General features: G+C 36.5%; 3 protein-coding genes across 4 annotated transcripts; all 3 read right to left on the bottom strand.

Annotated features, from left to right (window-relative positions):
• Positions 1-250: 250 nt before the first annotated feature.
• On the bottom strand, positions 251-10,946 carry ano7 (anoctamin 7). Of its 2 annotated transcripts, none has more exons than XM_027145646.2 (24): positions 10,765-10,946; positions 9,295-9,446; positions 8,745-8,793; positions 8,273-8,421; positions 7,659-7,766; positions 6,947-7,083; positions 6,513-6,570; positions 5,941-6,051; positions 5,494-5,659; positions 5,169-5,259; positions 4,990-5,086; positions 4,763-4,906; positions 3,980-4,117; positions 3,794-3,892; positions 3,415-3,517; positions 3,222-3,333; positions 3,092-3,146; positions 2,870-2,967; positions 2,631-2,776; positions 1,496-1,701; positions 1,136-1,275; positions 842-932; positions 615-734; positions 251-523 (listed from the first exon to the last, which is right to left on the bottom strand). In XM_027145646.2, the coding sequence occupies exons 2-24, from the start codon at positions 9,385-9,387 to the stop codon at positions 392-394; spliced, it is 2,643 nt and encodes an 880-aa protein (XP_027001447.2). In that variant the 5' UTR covers positions 9,388-9,446; positions 10,765-10,946; the 3' UTR covers positions 251-391. The 2 variants fall into 2 exon arrangements, with proteins under 2 accessions (XP_027001447.2, XP_027001436.2); XM_027145635.2 differs by having other exon boundaries at positions 9,295-9,450; positions 10,765-10,945.
• A 3,905-nt stretch (positions 10,947-14,851) lies between these two features.
• cbln18 (cerebellin 18) lies at positions 14,852-16,614 on the bottom strand. Its single transcript, XM_027147759.2, has 4 exons — positions 16,480-16,614; positions 16,203-16,382; positions 15,887-16,018; positions 14,852-15,336 (listed from the first exon to the last, which is right to left on the bottom strand). The coding sequence occupies exons 1-4, from the start codon at positions 16,580-16,582 to the stop codon at positions 15,032-15,034; spliced, it is 720 nt and encodes a 239-aa protein (XP_027003560.1). The 5' UTR covers positions 16,583-16,614; the 3' UTR covers positions 14,852-15,031.
• Positions 16,615-18,788: 2,174 nt separating this feature from the next.
• Positions 18,789-20,773, bottom strand: cbln20 (cerebellin 20). The gene is made up of 4 exons (XM_047820763.1): positions 20,290-20,773; positions 19,977-20,081; positions 19,692-19,832; positions 18,789-19,524 (listed from the first exon to the last, which is right to left on the bottom strand). Exons 1-4 carry the CDS (start codon positions 20,294-20,296, stop codon positions 19,097-19,099), a joined length of 681 nt encoding a protein of 226 aa, XP_047676719.1. The 5' UTR covers positions 20,297-20,773; the 3' UTR covers positions 18,789-19,096.
• Positions 20,774-21,689: the final 916 nt, after the last annotated feature.

Raw genomic sequence — 21,689 nt, 5'->3', positions numbered from 1 at the left:
ACACACACACACACACACACACACACACACACACACACACACACACACACGTGTGTGTGTGTGTGTGTGTGTGTGTGTGTGTGTGTAAATGCTAACCATATGCTCCACTTATGGTTTAAATGTTAATATGGAAACAGACATAGTACGAAGCAGATACAGGTACTGTATTTTTGTGTTACATCCCTGCTGTATGGAAATGATAAAATGGGAACATACTGTACATATATTTCATAACACAATGAATAGTCTTAAAAAAAATTTATTCAGTTTATTGGATGGATAATAATACAATGTGATTTCTCTGAATATTGAGTTGTGTAAAAATATATTATATAATATATAAGATATTGTAACCACTGGATTGCCTTGACATCCATGTCCCGGATAAATGTCAAACATCCTTCGAAGTGTCCTTAGCAGTCACATGTGGCAGAGGGGAGACAGTGTCACGAGGCGAGGCTGTGGATCTCTCTGATTTAACTCTGCTTCGTAATCCAGAGCTTTCTACAGCTGCTTCTAAGGCCTTCATATCGACAGACAAGAGCAAAGATTATGCTATTTACAGATACACCTTAAGTATTTAAAAAATGTATTATCAACCGAGACAAGTTCACCTGATTCTCAGCCAGAGCTTCTTTAGCCATGTAGCGCTCTCTCTTAATCTTTATCTCCACCTCCTCGGGAACATCAGGAACCATCCAGTCAATCATACGACCAATTAAGAAGACCACATGCTGAAACAAATGTTAAGAGAGTAAGGTTTTAAATACAAATATCATGCATTTAAATTGTTAATAATAATAATAATAATAATAATAATAATAATGCATATTGTCTTAACCTCAAATATAATGACGAAACCTAGTCGAATAGCCAGCAGATTATAGTACTCAGGAGTGTGATGTCCCCTTTCGTCTCTGAATCCCCGATATCTATGGATAAATATTACAACCTCAGATTACTATTAACCTTTTTCCTTAATTGTACAAAGAATTTTAGACATAAGTATTTCTTTGTTCATTGGAAATGCAGATTTTTTAATAGCATAAACAGTTATGCAAACACCCTCTAGTTATGCAAACACCCTCAAATCAACACACTACAACTGTCAACTTTAATGGAAGAATCTGTCTACCTGCACTGCATATCACTGTTTGTGAAGTTTTTGGGTGCAAAAGAGAGCGTGAAATCGACATAGCCTTTCAGAGTGCCCTCAGTGGTGTAGCGATAGTAGAGACGTGGCAGGAAATCAGATGTGAATGCAATCAGGAAAGCCTAGGAAAAGAACAGGAAGTTAGACACAGCCCAAAAAAACAAACAAAAACACATTACATTCTCGTTAGTGGCTCTGCTGATTATGTTTACACTAAAAGATTATATTAAAAATCTTTCACAAATCTTCAAAGGATATTTTAATAATGATTCATACAAGAAACAACAAAATGGAGTGAATTTGTGTTATCAAGTACATTATGATTGTGACAGGAATGCTCACATTGCTAATCACAGCCAGATAGGTGATGACCTCGAGGATTGTAAACCATATTCCGATGTCCTGCGCCCGCTGAGCCACAGGCCTGCGGTACTCACACACAAATTTCTGTGCATCTAGACGTACCTCTACCCAGTTATTCACCAGGGCAAAGAATGGTGCCAAGGGACAAGCCGCCACAAATATTGTAATGAAACCAAACTGCAGGACTGCAAACAGGAATTAATTAGAGTACATTTAATACATCTTTTTTCTTTTTTTGTATCTTAAACCCAAATGACTGCAGTGTGTAGCAAAAACAAAAGAACTGGCCTTACCGTTCCAATACTTTCAGAGGGGATTATATATACTATATATATATTCATTAACATCATAAACTTTTCTGAACAGAGATGTTAATCTAACAGTTTTACAGAAATGTTGCGTGTCTGATGTCAATGCTTTGTAAAACAAGTTGGTTTTTTTTTAACCAAAGGAGTGTGATGAGAATGTTTCACTTTCAGGTTTCTCAGTAATTTGACAAGTTGCATATTCACTTTTGGTTTTGGAGTCTTATTTAATAGTTTTATTTAATAATTAATTAATGATTAATAACATAGATTCAGCTTTGCATCAGACTGCATCACATGCCTATAGCACTGATATTTCCTTAGAACTTTTTCCTTATAAAAGCAGACCTAGTCATTATTTACTGATGATGTGATTTATCTAACTTGCCTGTAAACATGGATCATTCAAATTAGAAAGCAGACTTTAAATCCACTTACTGTATGCAAATGCTCAAGCAGTACACATAGATAAAAATGTCTGCTCATATAACATTTAATTAACATTTATTTGAACATTTAGTTAACATGATGTTAACTTTTAACATATAGAAGCTTTAGGAAAATGTTTACAGCAGAGAATTAGTTTGGGAATGATGTCAAATTTAACAGATTGAAATTACAGCTGTTCATTCGCCTGAAGAAGACCCAACAGGGTCGAAACGTTGCTTTTTAATTAATTAATAAAGATGGGAGTTTAAAAAGTGTTGCGGACATTACAAATTTTTTACTTTAACAGTTTCTTTTGTCCTACACCTGCCAGAAGGTGGGATGTGCACACAATTACTGATTTAACAAATTTAACAGCTCACCCATTTCCAGATATTCATCGAAAAGGCCCTCGCACAACAACAGTCTATAATCCATTTCCCAGGGTGCAAGACTGTCATTCTCATTGGCTCCCTTTTCACTATAAGCTGGGTGAAGTTTCCGCTTGTGCCACCACACCCTAAACTTACTGTGGGGGTCAAGAGTGGAGACCCATTTTAAAGTATTTGGAGGGAAAATTTTTAAACCTCAGATTTTTTCTTGTAAAGAAATGGGGACTTACGGGAGAACAAATTCTTGAACATTGTTGATGACTTGTTTGCCTACCATGATGACCAACAGCTCTTGAGCAAGTTCAATAAGACATCCCGAAGCACCACACTGGATGAAATAAGATAAAGCAGTAAGATCACTGAGACAGCAACTCTAAGTTTTTTTGTGCAATGCCTACAATATTCATAAATCATGGTGTCATAGTATCAACATAAATGCAGTTTAAACTCACATCTTCACTTCGAATTCCAAAAAGTGTATTATAGTTTCCAGGATAGCCTACAAACCTTTTAAAAAGTACAGCACATTTAATGCATCTGTTTATTGTCACAAAAAATAAACAGTGTTTGCTGTACACTCACCTGCCCTTAAAAAATGCAATGTACATAGGAGAAGAGTAAAAGTTCACAAACTGGAAAATGAACACTTTGAGAATAAAAGCATCTTCATATTTGGTCTGGGTACGGTGCATTTCTGTTGAGGGTAAAATAATAAATCATAAGCTTTGTATTATCATAACGAACATGGATGAAACTTCATTACTTGCACGCTCACCCCATTGGGTCAGGACTTTGGCGAGACGCGTGTAGACTTTAGACAGTAACATAATCACCACCAGATTTAGCACTGAGCCGGTGAGACTTGCTATCCTTCCAGCCTATAGTATAAACAAAGAGAACAGCATTGGAACAAAAACAATGAAATAAAACATATTTATTACTCCAATGCCCTGTTTGTTTATCACTGAGTCCCTGTACAGCAACACAAAAAACACTGCATTGCTACATAGATTAAAAAGATACTACTACTACTACTACTACTACTACTACTACTACTACTACTACTATTCTGACATTTTAAACAGTAAAAATGATGGCATTCACAAGTAAATAAAAAAGGAACAGTAAATAGAAAAAAGCCAATATTTACTTACAGAGAATATGAAAAATTCATTCTTAGAATTGTAGATGATGATGCTCAGGATGGTCCGGTAGAGAATAATTGCTATCAAGAACATCAAAACTACAGCAAGCTGCAGAGATCAAGCTTAGTATCAAAATACCAGATGAAACGCTTTGTAACACAAAGATCAGTTCACTTTTCTGTCATGTTACTTTACCATCAGAATGATGACCATGTTTCCAGTCACAATGCGCCGAAAACGGCTAATCTCTGGGAAGTGAGGCTCTTCAGCCCCTGTTATAGGATTACGGACCGTCATTGGTGCCATGGCAGTGAACTCTGGCCTTGGCCTTTCCTGATTAAAAAGATGATATGAGGATGTACTGTAGCTACAAAAGTAAAGTCATGTGACACACTGCAGTATGAAGATGTATCTGGATGGAGTTGCTGTACATGTTAATCTCCTCTGAGGCCAGTACTTATTACAACCTAATTTAAAAGTGCAGTATGCAATATGAAGGTATTTCTAACTCTATAAAATCATAAGATTTTAAAGATTCCTTAGAGAATGTGTAATCTGCAGTATTGACGTGCAATTTATGTGGCTTGTTGGATCATTTCAAGTTTGCATTTAAAAATTTTCTGGGATAGTTTAAGATGCTTTGAGAGGCAAGTTTTTTCATTTTTTCTATTTAGGCATACACATTTTGACCAGAATTGTGGAAGGCAGGCTGAGAGGGATATTAATGTTAATGCTAAAAAGCCTTAAGGTTACTTACTGCTCCTTTAATTAGTGAAGACATGTTTTTGCTGATTAGTAGAATGTTTACAGGTACCTCATATTATATTTATATAACATAATTTAATTTACATTCTGTGTCTCTTAAATACAAATACAGATGAGCTCCAATATCAATTATTAAGATTAAGATAATATGGATATTTTTTCTCCCTCTTCCCAGTATGGAACAGTCTGCATGCCTATCAAGAGTCTCCTTACCTCCGTCTCCTCAAACTCAGAGCAGTCCCACCTGTGGGATAGGACAGAGCAGCTACGCTTCCAATACTCCAGGAAGGTAACTGCCCAGAGGGACATGAAGATACTGAAGAACACTGTTCCACCATTGTCAAATAATAATCCTGCCTGTGGCAAAATAATGCAAAATATTTGATTATATACAGCACACTAACTAACGCGATACCGTTCACACAGACACAATAACTCACTTTATAAGTGTAGCAGATGCTGGAAAGGTTCCAGTAGCTGCAGATGTTACAGATTGGACACATGACAATACTGTCACCATTGTTGCAGATCTCATGCCTAATGGAAACATATAATAGGTCAGAAAGTCATAAGGATAAGAATACTCTGCTAATAGTCTAATGATATAAATATCACTCACGCTGGGATATCAGTAACCATAAGCCAGATTCCAAACAAAGACACGAGGAAGCCTACAATTGCAGCAGGAAGTAACCACCCTGTATAAAATCCTAGAGAGAGAGGGGGGGGGGGGTGTATAAAGTTACCAACTGTAAGATTTGGGTGGGGTAAATCTTGTCAAGCACTATATACATTTTGATAAGAAACACACCCTTTACAAAGCGCCTAATCTTGTTCTCATTAAAGCAAATTACAAGCACTTACTGCACAGTAAACTGGTATATCTTTTGTTTAGGTTTTATTTTTGGTGTGTTTACATTTGCATTTGTCTTCATACCACATACCTAACCAGGCAAAGTAGAGTGCAACTTTCTCGCCAAAATATTCTCGAATATGGTCCAGAGGCTGGTACTTTTTCCAGCAGCCCCAACGTGCCCAATACTCATACAAGATCTGTCTCATGCTCAGAGAGTCTGTGTTAAGTGGACTGTTAGGCATCTTATAATGCCCCTTAAAAGAAAGAGTGACAAAATGTAAGGGTAGTATCCACAAACAACAATATTATTTGCATTGAATACAAGACGCCTCATAGATATAGTTACATATCAAAAGAGAGAGAGAGAGAGAGAGAGTGAGAGAGTGAGAGAGAGAGAGAGAGAGAGAGAGAGAGAGAGAGAGAGAGAGAGAGAGAGAGAGAGAGAGAGAGAGAGAGAGAGAGAGAGAGAGAGAGAGAGAGCGAGAGAGAGCGAGAGTTCATGGCAATATTACATTTGCATGTAAAAGAGACTCACCTCATGTAAGGGATAGGTGGCAGTGAACACATTCTCACTGACCAGCCTGGCTATCCCAACTTCTCCCCTCTTTAATGCTCCAAACTGTGTCCTTGCTAATATCTCATACAGCTGTATATCAAGAATAAAGGAAATCACCAGTATGTCACATTAGTAGCAGTGATATTACTCAGTACTGGGAACATTTTCTACATGTACAAATACTAGGTGATCAGTAAGGAAATGTACCGTTGTAGGAAAATTTAAGGGATGTGTGATGGTGTGATGCTTTCCACAAAAAAAGACATTGGCAATTTGACAATAAATGTTTTTCTAATTATTTAAGGAAAATGACACGGTATATTTTAGCATTTACAGTTACATATACAACAGGCTCCTTTTGTCATATTTTTCTGCTACAACACTCCTTTGCATAATAGAATTAAATCCAGAAATGGTTTGCCATACAGACTCTTCAGGAGGTTTGAAGGTAGCATGAGATTCTTTAAAATTTTAACACTAACTGTAATAAAAATTTCAGTCAGGCAACAGGCATCTGGTTATTGTTAATCCTTTCAAGCAATCAAGCTTACAATTTGATGTCTCTGAGTCATCTTGAAGAATGCGTCCTTGTTGTCATGACCAAGAAACCTGCAAGTAAAATATGGATATATCTATAGTAAAACAAGCAAATCAAGTAAAATGTATGTGTGTGTGTGTGTGTGTGTGTGTGTGTGTGTGTGTGTGTGTGTGTGTGTGTGTGTGTGTGTGTGTGTGTGTGTGTGTGTGTGTGTGTGTGTGTGTGTGTGTGTCTGTCTGTTTGACTTTAAGGATGTGGTGTACAAAGCAAACTCTGTGTAAACACTCCTTTGTGTCAACACAGACCCAGAATATATTTAAACTCTACCTTTACATTCCTGCTTCCAGCTTCCAGCATAATCAGATGATTTTTCATTATAGATAAAAAGACAACCAAAAAACATTTGACTGGCACTAAAGATCAGACAATGGTGTAGTGATACTCTACCTCTCCAGCTTGTTTGAACGGAACTGACAGGTGTAGTAGACTGGTGGAGGGTTGGGTACATGCTGAGCTAAGATGTCAGGGATGTGTACCTTTCTGAGGAGATTTTCTGACCAGTTGGATTCTTGAGATGTCTCAACCTGTAGAGCAGATCCATCAGACAGAAATAACACCCTTAGACACATGTAATGAATATAAACTATATGGTCAAAACTATGTGAAATATGTGGTTCTTCTCAAATGTTTTCCAAAGTATAACTGCACCATTATGTGTGTCTTTGTGTACTGTAGCATTACATTTTCCCTTTGGGGCCTAGCACAACCCTGGTCTTCAGATCAGTACCTTACTTCACGAATGCACCTCTGCTTAAATGAGCACAAATCCCCATAACTATTCTATTAAATTTAAAACTTTTGGAAAAAGCCCTTATCCAGAGTGACTTACATTTTATCTCATTTTATACAACTGAGCAATTTAGGGTTTAGGGCCTTACTCAGGGGCCCAGCTGTGGCAGCCTGGTTAACCTGGGTTTGAACTCAAAAAATTCCAATTGGTAGTCCAACACCTTAACCACAAGGCAACCATTTCCCTATAACCACATGCCAAATCTACTGAAAAGCCTTGAAAAATTGATGCACGTCAAACAGGTTTTCTGTTTGACGTGCATCAAGTTTCTGTAAGTTGTATTCTCCATGTGTGTTCCTCTTGATTCACCTGTAATGGAACCCGGAGGCTGATCTCCTCTGCATAATAGCATAGCACGTTCCAGGGGGCACTCAAAAGTACGTACGTTGTCTTTGTTTTGCCCTGCACAACCTCTTTCTAACAACAGACACAATTAAATAAAACATTAATAATAAAGTATCAAATATATAGAAAGCACCGTGACAAAACAGTTTGCTATCAAGGTTACAAGTTCTATTGTACTATATAGTATGTTAAAATCATTTAGTAATAGAGTATAGACTATAGAACTTTATAATCATTTAATGCACATATACAACAAAATGCATTTAGATATACAGAAATTTGTGTTTGTCTATTTTGTTTGAAAGAGAAAAAAAAATAACGTGGGTTTTCCTCTGAAGATTAGCCATTGTTATTCATAATAATGAAATGCCCATTTAAAATAATAATGAAATGTCAGTTGCCGTACTAAATTAAGCATTCTCACTAAATATATATACAGGTTTATTTCTTCAGAAATATACTATATATGTATGCAGCAGCTATTTAGCATGTTTTGGAGTGCGTATCAGCACTCATGTGTGCTACACAACATGACTAATATTTACAAGTTGATACTGACCATGATACGCAATACTGACCTTCTCCTGATGCAGACCAGCAGTTTGCAGCCTGGACAGGAACTCCGTCCTCCACTTCCTGTGGATAACATTGGTAGTGCTGGATGATTTGTCTTCTGGTTCATCAGTCTTTTCTTGAGACATAGGCTCTTCCCAAACCAGCACAAAATCTGATAATATTTCAGAAGAATGAATACTATGAATACTGTATACAGTATACACTGTGTTATGCTCATACCATGTAACAAAACTGGATCATTGTGCATTACGGTGTAACAGCGCTAATTCAAAACCCATATATGGTAAATATTTTTTTGCACATTCCAGTGACAAGCATATTTCCTGATGGCAATGTGGGATTAGCAAAATCAAGGCTAGTAAAGAATAAACTAAGGCTAGTCATCAGATACTTGACTATTGGACTGGAATTAACATTTTGTAACATTTATTTTCCACATACACACATACTATTTAAAAAAAAATGCAGACTTACCAACGCAGGTGACTCCATCACTAAACACATTCCTATCCTTCTGAGGTGACTGTGGAGGATCCATATGTCATACGTTACTATTTAGATATACAGCAGTCCAAACTAAACGCTTCTTACAACCACTTGTTTAGCCAAAGTACACTGAATATAATACAAGGGTACACAATAAAGGCATTATGTCATGTGCTACCAAGTATGCAAAGCAACAGGAGAGATTAAATTTTTTAAAGCATAGATGTTTTTGACAGTGCTGAGCCTCTGTAAAGCCACATGCAAACTAATCACTTAATATTAAAAAAAAAAGCTCAGAATGCACTCACAAATCAGGGGAACTAACAGATCTATTTTCCCTACTCTCTGTTTCTCAAACACACACACACACACACACACACACACACACACACACACACACACACACACATACAAACACACACACACACACACACACACACACACACACACACACACACACACACACACACACACACACACACACACACACACACACACACACACACACACACACACACACAAGGACACACACACTTACTCCATCCATGTCCATGCTTCCGTAGTTATGTTCAGGGAGCTCTGACAGGGTGATCAGAGTTGTGCTGTCTTCCACTTCACCCTTCTGTTTCATTATATCCCTCCAGCATTAGCCAGCACTCCTCTTCTTCACTTATCCTCCAACCAAATAATCTGACTGAAAAAACATGCCAAAATGGCCAGCATGTTAGAAGTAAGTGTTTAATCCATCGTCACATAGTAACCACAGAAGGTTCATGTGATTGAAAATATTAACCAACAGATAAGTTTGATTACAGTAGCATTGAATCAACAGCTTAGATAAAATAAACCCAATTAGCAACGGTACTTGGCATAACAAATATAAGCAGATCCCCAAAGGAAACAATGAGCAAACAATTCCCCATTCAGAGGAAACATGAAGACAAAACACACAAACCACGTGCCAAGTCCAAAGATGTGAGCCACTTGCTGTCTTTCTTTCTCCTGGGACTGTGTAACACACACTAAAAGCTCTCTGACTCACCATCTGTGCCAGTGTTTTGAAACTGATCAAAATATATGCTGTAACACACAGTGCAAGCTAGTAGAAATATCAACAAAATTCATAACCTCTGAGCACAGAAGAGGAAATAAAATGTACCACTGAAAAGCCAATGAATGAACAAATGATCATGAAGAAATAAATCATATGTCAACAGATATGATTGTTGTATGTTATTTTCTATTAAATTTTATTTATTTTATTTTAAATGTCCATCAAACATTAACATCATGGTCTGTCTTATATCCTGACACATTTTGCTTTTAGTTAGACAATTACTACAAAAGCTACAATATATTTTAGCAGCGAATGACTATGCAATTACAATGTGCTATATTAAGTGTAAATGGCAACACTATTAAACATGATAGTTTGATGAAGCCTGATGAAGTTAGGTGAACTTGGTCTCTTTAACTCAACTGGTCGTGACAAGTTTTGGATATTGAACAAGGTTTGTAAGTTTTGATAGAAGAACCCTAAATTAATCCATCATCTTGACTACCGGTACGTTGAAACAAAGAATATCTTCAAGTTGTGTTTACTTATGTTTTAAAGGCAGCAGATGAACTTTTTTTTACTAAGTTTGGATCTTGAAATGTCTCACAGTAAATGGTCACTAAAGTAAAGCTGTTAAACTATTTCAGTAAGTCTAGATACAACGAAGACTTTTCTGACAATTTCATAATAAACTATTAGTGTCACTACATTCTTCTCATTTGGCTGTGGGATGTGGGTCGTGCAGGAACCTGTGTTAATTTAGGAGGTCTCACCACAGTACACAAATCTAATTGCACTCATTGCCCTCAAAAGTACAGAGTCAATGTAAACCAGTCTGTAAACAGATAGCTGCCATTTTGATAGCTTTAGTTACATGACAGCCAAATATTTTAACACAATATTTACATTTGATTTATTATCTGGCCACGGTTTCACTTGCTCATTGCTTACCTGTTGCTGACTGCACTTTCTCTTCCCCTCTACTCTGTTCCTCACCTTAGGATGTTTCCTCCACAAGTGTATTTTTAATAGGGAATGGACTACACTTTCAGAGAGTGGAAGCACAGTATGTAGCACTCACTACAGTATAACCCTTCTCCTCAAAAAAGATTAGCTCTTAGGCAGTGAAAAAGTATAAGGATAGATTCCGGGGGAGTGTTTCATCCTGTTTGCTCTTAAGGAGGAGTCTCTCAGCTCTACACACACACACACACACACACACACACACACACACACACACACACACACACACACACACACACACACACACACACACACACACACACACACACACATTACATTAAAAAGTTATAGAATCCAGATCATTACAAGCTGATAAAAGCACTAAAACTGGATGTGTTACAGCTGCAGAATATTTGTTTGTCAAAAATCTAATATCCCACTTATCTCATGCCTTCTAATCTAGTCTGAAGTATTGTTCCTCAGAAAGGAAAGATTGGGCATGTTTTTCTTTCTTGACTTAGAAGCAGCACTTTATTTTCCATAATTAGCGACTGCTGGACACAGAAGGCCAGGGCTCTTACAGAATTAAAAGCATTTCAAATACCAAAACTAATATATAATATAAATAGAAAGTAGCATGACCTCAGTTGTGATACATGGATGCACTGGAAACTGGAAAACAAGATCACATTTAAGATCACCTTCCCAGCTAGCATGACTTTCCAAGGCCAACATGGGATAAAAGTTTGGGTTTGTTACTTTTGCATACGGGCTGTAAATGCATTTGCACCTGGGCTGAAAATTCTTTTTTAAATTTTAGAATTAAAATAAATGTTGATTTCTCATGGAAAATTCTTTATATTTACTTTATATTGACATTTAATATGAGCCACTTCAGGCTAATATAACAGCATGACAGGATTGTATTTCCATTTTTTTTTTCTTTGTTCTAAATAACCTTTTTTGTCTAAAATGGTCAGACCAAACTCTAGTCTGAAAATGGTCTCAACAATAAACCTAATTATATGGACTGTGCGTACACCTGGCTGAAATATCAGGCTAGTGTTTCTTACCAAACACACAAACAAACAAACACACACACACACACACACATATACACACACACACACACAAACACACACAAACAAACAAACAAACAAACAAACAAACACACACACACACACACACACACACACACACACACACACACACACACACACACACACACACACACACACACACACACACACACACACACAGATCCCTAATATTGAACTAATATATAACTAAACGTGAAAATATTCTGTTCATTTCAATTCAATTTATTTGTATAGCGCTTTTCACAATTTCCACTGTCTCAAAGCAGCTTTACAGAAGTATCGAAACAGAAGAGAGAGAAAAATAAATAATAATAATAATAATAATAATAATAATAATAATAATAATAAATAAGTATAAAATAAATACATATATATATATATACATTTAAAGTTTACAATTAATTTTAAAAAGATTCACTTAAAATGTATGATACAATATATCTATCCCTATCCCTAAAAAAGGTTGCCAAAAAAACTTCAACTTATTTCAACTGAGTGAGGTAGACTTTGGTACTTTTATTGTGAAAAGGAAGAAAGCGGTTTCATGCTTCCCTTTTCACGCTTAGAAAATAATTAGCGGGAATCCCAGCACGCGGTGACTGTGAACTTGAGGGAGTTTATGTATGTGACGTAACTGTTATTATAATCTATTTTGTGTGTATTTACATTTCAGTTCACTACAGCAGTCAGTAAGTGCCACCAAACAGTTAACAGATTTTGTGTATAATAGATTCTGCTAAGTCAGTTTTATTAACATGTTTATTAACAATATTTTTCAGAGATGCCGTCAAATGTAGAAATAAAGGCGTGGCTGCGTGACTTCGACCACGTGTCCAAGCGCGCGCGCGAGCTGAGCGGATCGGACGGGACCGTCATACGCCAACATGACACGTTTTTCCACGTGTCAAATGAGGGTCGCCTGAAGCTAAGGGATTTCTTAGTGAGTCTGCTCATTGAAAGTGACTAGTAATGCGTGTAAGAATGACCCAAAATATTAACCCTGTTACTGGTCTCACAGAATGGAAGTGGACAGCTGATATTCTATGAGAGACCAGACATGAGTGGCCCCAAACTGTCCAACTACTCCATCACTCCTACAAATGATCCACAAGGCCTGACAGTAAGCACATCAGCATCAGTGCTGTCGTTATTGTAATCCAAAAATAGGAAAGTATTCTTACTTAAATGAGGTATTTAACACTTAAATGTCATATGTACATTGTGAGACACTGCAGGAAGGATGAAATAAAAAGTCACAAGTTTGTCATGGCAATGTTTTGACAGCCCTATGCGATGTCACATCGTTTACTATATACTGTACATACAGAGTTGTGTTCATTTTGTCTGAGATCTTGTCTTGATTATGGGAGAATCAAATCACTCCATAAAGTTTTCTGCAACACATGCCAAAGACTTGCAATGGGCTCATTAAAAACGTTTAAAGATTGTGGTGGCCAAGTCATGTGTGAAAATGATTTCAAGTTCCGTGAATTTCTTTTTCACAGCCTGATTAATCTTGGCATTGTCATCCAGGAATATGCCTTTACCATCAGTGAAGAAATATTCCACTGATTGGATAATCTTTTCATTCAGTACATTCAGGTATTGACATTAAGCTGACTTTAATTTGTTACTGCATAACGTTGCTAAGCCTAGATCCAACCAATTGTAGCAACTCCAGATTATAAGCCTCTCCAGAGGCTTGTACGGTAGGTACTATATTTGTAGGGTGTGTCGGTTAATTCTTAAACTGACATACCTGACATCGCTTTTGAGTAAATTCAGACTCATTGGACAACAAAAACTTTTTCCGTTGCTTTACAATCCCATCATCAGTTCCAGTAATTTCAGTAATCTTTTCAGTTATCTATTGTTTGATGCATCATGACCACAGCGCCCATTGCAACATGGCTGTTTCATGGAATTCATGACCATTATGACATAGAAACAAGAAGCTATACGCGGTATCACTTAGACTTACAGTGAAAGAATTGTTTCCAGCTGAACTATTTTAATCACTGCAGTAATGATCCAGTCACAGGCTAAAAAACAGCAATGATGATGACTAACTAATGATAATGAGTATGATCATGCTTAACTTAATGGCTTTTGAAAATCAAAGCTTAATTCTTTCATTCATCCATTCATGGTGCAACAAGAGCCTGTCCATAGTGTATTTACAGGGCACCATGTGAATGAACATGCACACATTCAAAAGAGCAGTCACACTTAAAGGCCATTTAGAATAGTGCTTACACCTTCCAGCATGTTTGGGAAGTTAGAGGTAACCAGAATGCCTGGGCAATGCAAACATTAAGTTTGACCAATTGGTGTTGATTTGTGTTTACTCATAATCTGTGAGACGCCCTGTGTTTTATTCTTGGTTCATGTTTTTTTTTTTTTATGTGTAGAGGGTACTCTCAGATGCTTTAGGACAGGTGGGCCAGGTAAAAAAAGAGAGACACCTTTATATGGTGGGTCAGACTCGAGTGCATGTGGACTCTGTGGATGGCCTGGGAGACTTCATGGAGCTTGAGGTACAGTGGAACAATGGTATCTGTTTAAGATGCATGAAGGGGTAGTGTACTGTAACATAGCAGACTGTTAACTTCACTGTGTGTCGAGACAGGTAGTTATGAAGGAAAATCAGAGCACAGATGAAGGAGTTGCCATTGCCCACCAACTGATGCAGGATTTGGGTGTGAAGAAGGAGGACCTGATTGACGGTGCATACATGGACCTCCTACTTGCAAAAGGCCAACAGAATGGACAGTAAAACCTATGGCATGGATTTGCATTCAAATGTGACAATAAATTTCACATTTTTTTACTTTGGCTTATTTTCTTTTTTATATTTTGATGTGTTATCCCTAAAATGAGAAAAAAAACCTGTAGTACTATTTGGTATGAAATGTATTTTATTCCATTGCATGCATTACCAAATCATTATGATATATAACAAGAAATAGAATTTTATAAAGGTACTGATGATTTAAATCACATTTACTATATTCGCATATCTGCTTGGTTTATTTAGTCATGGTCGCGTGCAGGTAATATTAAGTGCACTCTACATATACTGAGACAACATAATGCTCCAGTTGCTATCGTTATTGACTGAAGTTACACAACTACTACACTTGTACATATGTGTTCTAAATATCAGACATAGGATAGACCAGATATCCACTGAAGGAGTTGTAGCCCTGCGTGTCTGCACACAGAAACCTTCCAAGCACCAGCTCCATATAAACCTGGTTGCCTTGTTTCATCTGAAGGAGCACCGTCTGTGTTGCGCTGTCCTCCGAGTCCTCACGGTTGTCTTCCCAGGAAGAGGCTATCACCTGGCCATCTTTCATTAGCTGTACCTTGTGGTAGATACGCTCTCCTTCTGCTCCCACATTAGAATAAACCGTGTAGGAGAAGGAGTAAAGGCCAGCACGAGGGGCTGTGAACGTTCCTGTGTACATGTAAATATCAATTCATGTAAATGTATCTAGTTTGGGTTTTATTATTTGATTGGCATGGAAAAAGTTAAATAATCAATGATATATTTAAATATAAATATATTTATATATAAATGGTTTTATAAATTATATTCTGTTGATCCTCATATCAGCAAATGGGCAAGGAATGAGCTTTTTACTGTCTACTAGGCTTAAATTAAAACCACTAGGAAGATGAATGCAGTCCCTGTTTAATACAGCCAAATGGGGGAAAAACAGACAGCTTTACAAACTGTTAGACCATCTTTAGTAAATGCTGCAGGAATGGAAACAGTTTCTAAATTAAAACTGTTAATGCTACACTGTAGAAAGCTTTTTAAAATAAAATAACACCAAGCAATTAGAGAATCATAAGTCACATTAGTCTAATAATAAGGAAATTAACACCTTATTTCACCAGTTCACTTTGTGTTTTGGAAGCTTGTGTTCAAACCAAACTGGAATTTTCAGCTAAGGGTTTTGGATTTATTTGTTTGTTTGTTTGTTTCTTGGAAGCATGCTCACCTAATGCAGGATTATACCCATAGCCTTGGTTTAGTGTGACATTCCAGTAAGACATTGACACGTTCTTGTTGTAAGGTCCAACGCATCCAGTAAAAGGTGTCAGTGTAGCTGCAAATGCTACATTACCTCTCCCTGGTACATATATATATATATATATATATATATATATATATATATATATATATAAATATATATATATATATATAAATCAAAGTTTATGAAAAATACAATAACATATTTTAGACAAATAAAAAAAATCATTCATATTTACTTTGAATTAAGTGAATGAACTGGTGAGGAAAACAGTGAGTGTTACCTGTAATTTCCTGAATCTGGTTATTGAGACTGTTCAGATCCTTCCATAGGCCCACCAAGCGCATGAAGGTTGCCTCTTCCAGCTGGAAAACAGGTACAGCCACACAACAGCAGCCTTTTGAATTACTGAACACACAGTCACAGTCCCATCCTCCACAGGGCAGAGGCCCAGTCCAATTAGCTGTGTGTGCGAGAGAAAAACCACAACATAGGCTTTCATTTATCCACTGGCTAAAATTTTGATTGATAATGTAGCATATTTTAAAAATGGAGCTTACCTGCAGCTTGCCATAGAATATCTACAGGTGTGCTGACTTGTGCCTTTACGCATGGACACAGTGTCCCCAGCAGGACCAGAGCAGCCACTGCAAATATCTTCATCCTATAGCTCAATGAAGAATCTTGTCTTTGGCATGTGAGAGTAACAAAACCCAGGGTTGCTTTTGTTTAAAAAAATGATTCTTGAAAATAATGATGAATATGCATATGATTAAACTGTATAAATATTATATTAATTTCAGGTTAAAAAGGACCTTTTCATCTGTAGAAAGTAGCCCCAATAATGCTCCTATATATATAATAATCATATAATATATATAATAATGCTCCTATATATAGAGAGAGCATTATTGGGGCTACTTTCTACAGATGAAAAGGTCATTTTTAACCTGAAATTAAGGAGTAAACAACAACGCACCCTGTCTTGTAAGTAACCAAAAGTACTATTTTTCGACTCACCCAAACAATTAACATTTGAATTTGCATTTATGTTTGAAAATTTTAAACAATTGCCATGCAAAATGTCATGCAATTAGCACCTTAATAAACGTGTCATCATTTTTCAAAAATAGTTTGAACTGGTGTCTAAGGGCAGTTGTTGGGGCACTCGGTAAACTAAATTTGAAGACGAAAGATTATGCCTCATTTGTATAATGAGCTTTGGCATGGATACCAGTTCAAAGTATACCTTGTCTTGTAAGTAACAAGAATTACTGTTTACTGTATTGCTGCATATTTTAAACTTTTAAATTTTTTTACAATTACAAATGCGAACAACCCTCCATTATAACTGAGTTTTGAGTTAAATGATTCTTTATTATTTTCTCACTATAGGAAAGTTTAAAATAAATTAGTAATCATTCATTCACTATAGACACCATAGATAGAGATAGAGTGAAAAACCTTGCATGTCAGCATATTATTACCTAAAATCACATAAACATACAACATACACTTAGTTCGTCATTTATTTTGTACTAGATTTTTTTTTTAAATAAACTGACATGTCAGTTTATGCATTCAGAACATTCAACATCAGTCAGAATTGAACACACACATTTTGTTTAAATGTAAACACTCAAAAATAATGCCATTTTAAATGAGTTACTCATATACTTACTGTGATTCTGGGAGATGTTGAAGAGGATCTGCAGAGACAACTATGCGAAGCTGGTCAGAGATCTCTGTGTGTGTGTGTGTGTGTGTGTGTGTGTGTGTGTGTGTGTGTGTGTGTGTGTGTGGGTGTGGGTGTGTGTGTGTGTGCACTAAGAGCATTTTGTGTGAGCTTTTGGGATTATGGGCATGTGAAACACATCTTGACTGTATCCTGTATCTATTCCATGAAGCCCACTTGGGAGCTCCCAATTTGTGTGTGAGTGTGTCTATTTCATATGAATTTTAAGGACAGCAGGATCATTTTACCTACACTCAGGTGTTGTAATGCCAGCCATTATTGTGATTGGCCATTTGAACCATATAAAGATATATTGCATGAACAGAGAACATCTATTTATCTATTTATAATTGTTGCCTATTCGCCCTATCTCTTGATCTGTAATCCCAGTGCTAGGGCAGATACAGGATTTTTAGCCTGATTCTCATACAGTATTAGGGTGTGGACCATAGTGATCTTATCACCTGTGAACGCTTAAAAACATAAAAACTGCAGCAATTTCATATTTGCAGTAATGGAAGGGTAATAAGGAGGTTTGTGGAAAATGATTTTGTTGTTATAAACAGGAATAGCTAAAATGCATTAAGATACTGTATTATTGAAAGCTTTGATTATTTTGATAATTTGTGGTTGGAATAGTGTATAATGGTGATTGTAATGGAGTTGTGCAAATACAATACAAGTACACGAGTACATATCGCTTACTATTGCACAACAAACAAGACTGGTATCAGATGGTGTTTAGAGTCAGAGCCACCAACCCACAACTATTTTGACTTCTGCCACAGACATTTAGCTATTGTGTTTTTTAATATATATTTAATAAATGTGTGTATATATATGGATATATATTAAACACTATATATATATATTTTTTCTAATACTTTGGTGCATAATATATATGATCTACAGTATATGCTTTATGATATAGGCTGATGACAATCACATGGGTTAAACAGGTATTTTTCTAAATTGAATAATTTTTTGCTATGGTGGTACACTTTTATGGTGTTGTTTAATCATATACCATTCATAGCCTTTTTCAGACTTTTACTACTTTTATTACAAATCAGCAGAAAGAATAATTACAAAATATATTTGTTATTCATTCCTCTTTATTTTGAATGTGTCTGAATAAAAATGTGGTTCTTTGTTATGCAGGTTTTACAGACTTTTACTTAAGGGTCAAATATTAGAAGAAGAAAAAGAAGATGAAGAAAAATATTTCTTTTTTGAATGTCTATTTTACATAGTATACAGAAAACTGCCATGACAGCCATGTTGAACCTGAAACTCAATTATAAAATGAAAACCAAACAAAATGATTATCAGATCAGGAATTAGATATGGGAGTTAACAGATGCATGGGCTTGATTTTGAAAAATCATGAGGATCAATACAATGTTCTAAACACAGACATAAGATCAGAGAACGAACCACTTTTAATCGGTAGCATAAAGCAAAAAGCCACTGAACGTGTTATAATGGCTGTTGTCATCACACAGGGTGCATCCAGTAAGGAGAGTCACGTCCAACTTGTCACCAGTCTCCATCTGTAGTGGCAGGACGACGGTAGCGCTGTCCTCCTGGTCTTGTGTGTTGTACTCATTGAGTGCTGCAACCATGCGACCATTTTTACGCAAACGAACACAGGCAGCCAGGAGAGCATTGGGGGCACCAGCATCACTGTACATTGTAAGAGCCAGTGAATAGACCCCTGAGCGTGGGACTGTAAAGGTGCCTGTGCTAACATTGTAGCTGTCACCTAAGTTAATGAATATATACTGGTATTTCACAACCATGTCATCCCGAGTGGAACTAACACACCGACGAGTGTCAGTCAGTGCCACTGAAAAGGCACTGCGGCTGGCTGCAGAAGGAGAGAGAGTGAGAGAGGGTCAACAGTTGAGGGACATTTTGAAACTTGAAGAATGAACCACTAACACCCAAGAGAGTGAATACTAGTGGATATTATAATCTAGCATGAGTTCTCTATGTTAACAATGCAAGATTTCAAGCAAGATTAAGTTTACTCACAGCGCACATAGTTCAAAGCGGTTTCAGCTTTCTCCAGACCCTTGCGCATATCATTCAGACTCATGTTGAAGAAACTCTCCATTCTTTTCATCTGCTTTTGCATAAGGCAGCAGCTACAGGATTCAGTGTCAATGAGACAAGCTGCAGATAGAAAATATTTATCCAAACAGTACCACAAAGAGGGTTTCTAAGATTACATTTAAGATTGCTTTAATTATTATTCAAGGATTTTCTCCTTTCTAATTTTTCTTTTAGTATAAGTATTTAAATGTTTTTTTTTTTTACCATTTTCAGTGCCAGGATCAGGCTGAGTCGGATCTCCGGGGGCATTCCAAGTGTATACAGCACCGTTTGCGAGAGAACATCCAATCAGGCACAAGAACACAAGGCCTGGATAAGGAAAGAATATAGTAAAAGAATTATGAGAGAATTAGGCTCTAACTACATGTACAACCATAACCAAAAGCTTATTTTAAATAGATAATTAATGAGATCCTCCACTGAAATCTAAAGCTTTATTTGGATCATGAATATTTTCACACTTACAGCAAAAATTCATATTCCTTACCAATTTATATAGCTTAAAGGTCAGTCTTACCTCTCATTCTGCTGTGTGACCAGAAATGATATTTGCCTTAAGTTTGAGGAGATTTGGCTATAAAGGTTTGTTCGGCTCCACCCCTTGCTTTCTCTAGGTGAGGACACAACTTGCATGTTTTTGATCCAGTGATAAGAAATATGTAGGACTTGCATTATCTGACATCTGAAGCATATTGTATTATGTGGTATTACTCCCATAGACCTGGAACCAGTGCACAATTACAGTCCAGATCAGATCTACTGGGAGTAGAGCAGTTGATCTGATGCTAACCACAATGCTCCAAAGAAATTCTGAAGCTTAGGAGACCATTTGGGATTGTCTGCTACATTCAGCATTGTAATCTCAACTGCAGCTCACTTCCTGGATGTTTCCAAACCCTGAAACTGAGACTCCTTCTAGTCTAACTAAAATCCAAATGGTCACAGCATGCATTTATTTTATAAGCATTAATCCAGCAATTCAAATATAATTTCCTACTATCATAGGACTTTTGCTATATTATATTTTTTAGGCAGATCTATAATAACAGCCATAACGTTATGTTTAAAATAATAAAGATCAGATTTCTATGATAAACTTTAGATTTTCTCAGAATTAGATACAATACATAAATCATTGTAGCCTTATTCCATGTATCCAAATAAAAAAAATAAAAAAAACATATGCAGATGACAGCTTCTGTTCCTTTCTTGTCTGAAATGGAAAAGGGGAAAAGACTGTTTGAACTGTGAGACTTGCTCATTTATGTTTTTCCATCCAACCCTCTGTCACACTGAATTTCTAATTTAGGCTTTGCCTTATTTAGATTTCCATTTATAGCATGACACATGACAAAAAAAACTGGACCAGTGTGATTACTACAGAAATAGCAGGTACAGACTAATCTAAATGATTTCATTCGTTTAGTCATTCATTTTAGTCATTCATTTGAAATCATTTGTCACTGAATCAGTTGTAAAGGTTCTATAAATCTTTCTTACAATCCCAGCACACCCAAGCTGCCAATATTGGAAGCCTCAATCAGCCATAAATGATTCTGTTTAAAGAACAGAACCACTGTCATGAACCTATTTTACCTATTTTATGACTTTTGAACTTTTATACTCCAATCTGTATAATCTAACATCTAACAATTGCCTATTCAGAAATCATATCTTTAAGCTCAGGGTTTGGGGCCACAGTTTAGTGTTAACACATTTGCTTTGAACCTCTACGGTTGGAGTTTGATTCTCATGTGGGCGAAGTTTGCATGTTCTCCCATTCATTAGGGGTTTCCTCCCTTGTCCAAAGCCACCTGGTGCCTTGTCCAGGGTGTATCCTGCATTGTACCCATGGGATAGACTCCACATTTCCTGCCACCATGTGTAGGATATGCATTTTATATAAACTTGGTTATA

Source organism: Tachysurus fulvidraco, chromosome 11, assembly GCF_022655615.1.
Source record: "Tachysurus fulvidraco isolate hzauxx_2018 chromosome 11, HZAU_PFXX_2.0, whole genome shotgun sequence".
NCBI classification, from domain to species: domain Eukaryota; kingdom Metazoa; phylum Chordata; class Actinopteri; order Siluriformes; family Bagridae; genus Tachysurus; species Tachysurus fulvidraco.
Note: the sequence above shows the minus strand (reverse complement) of the source record. Positions and strands in the feature narration are given on the sequence as shown.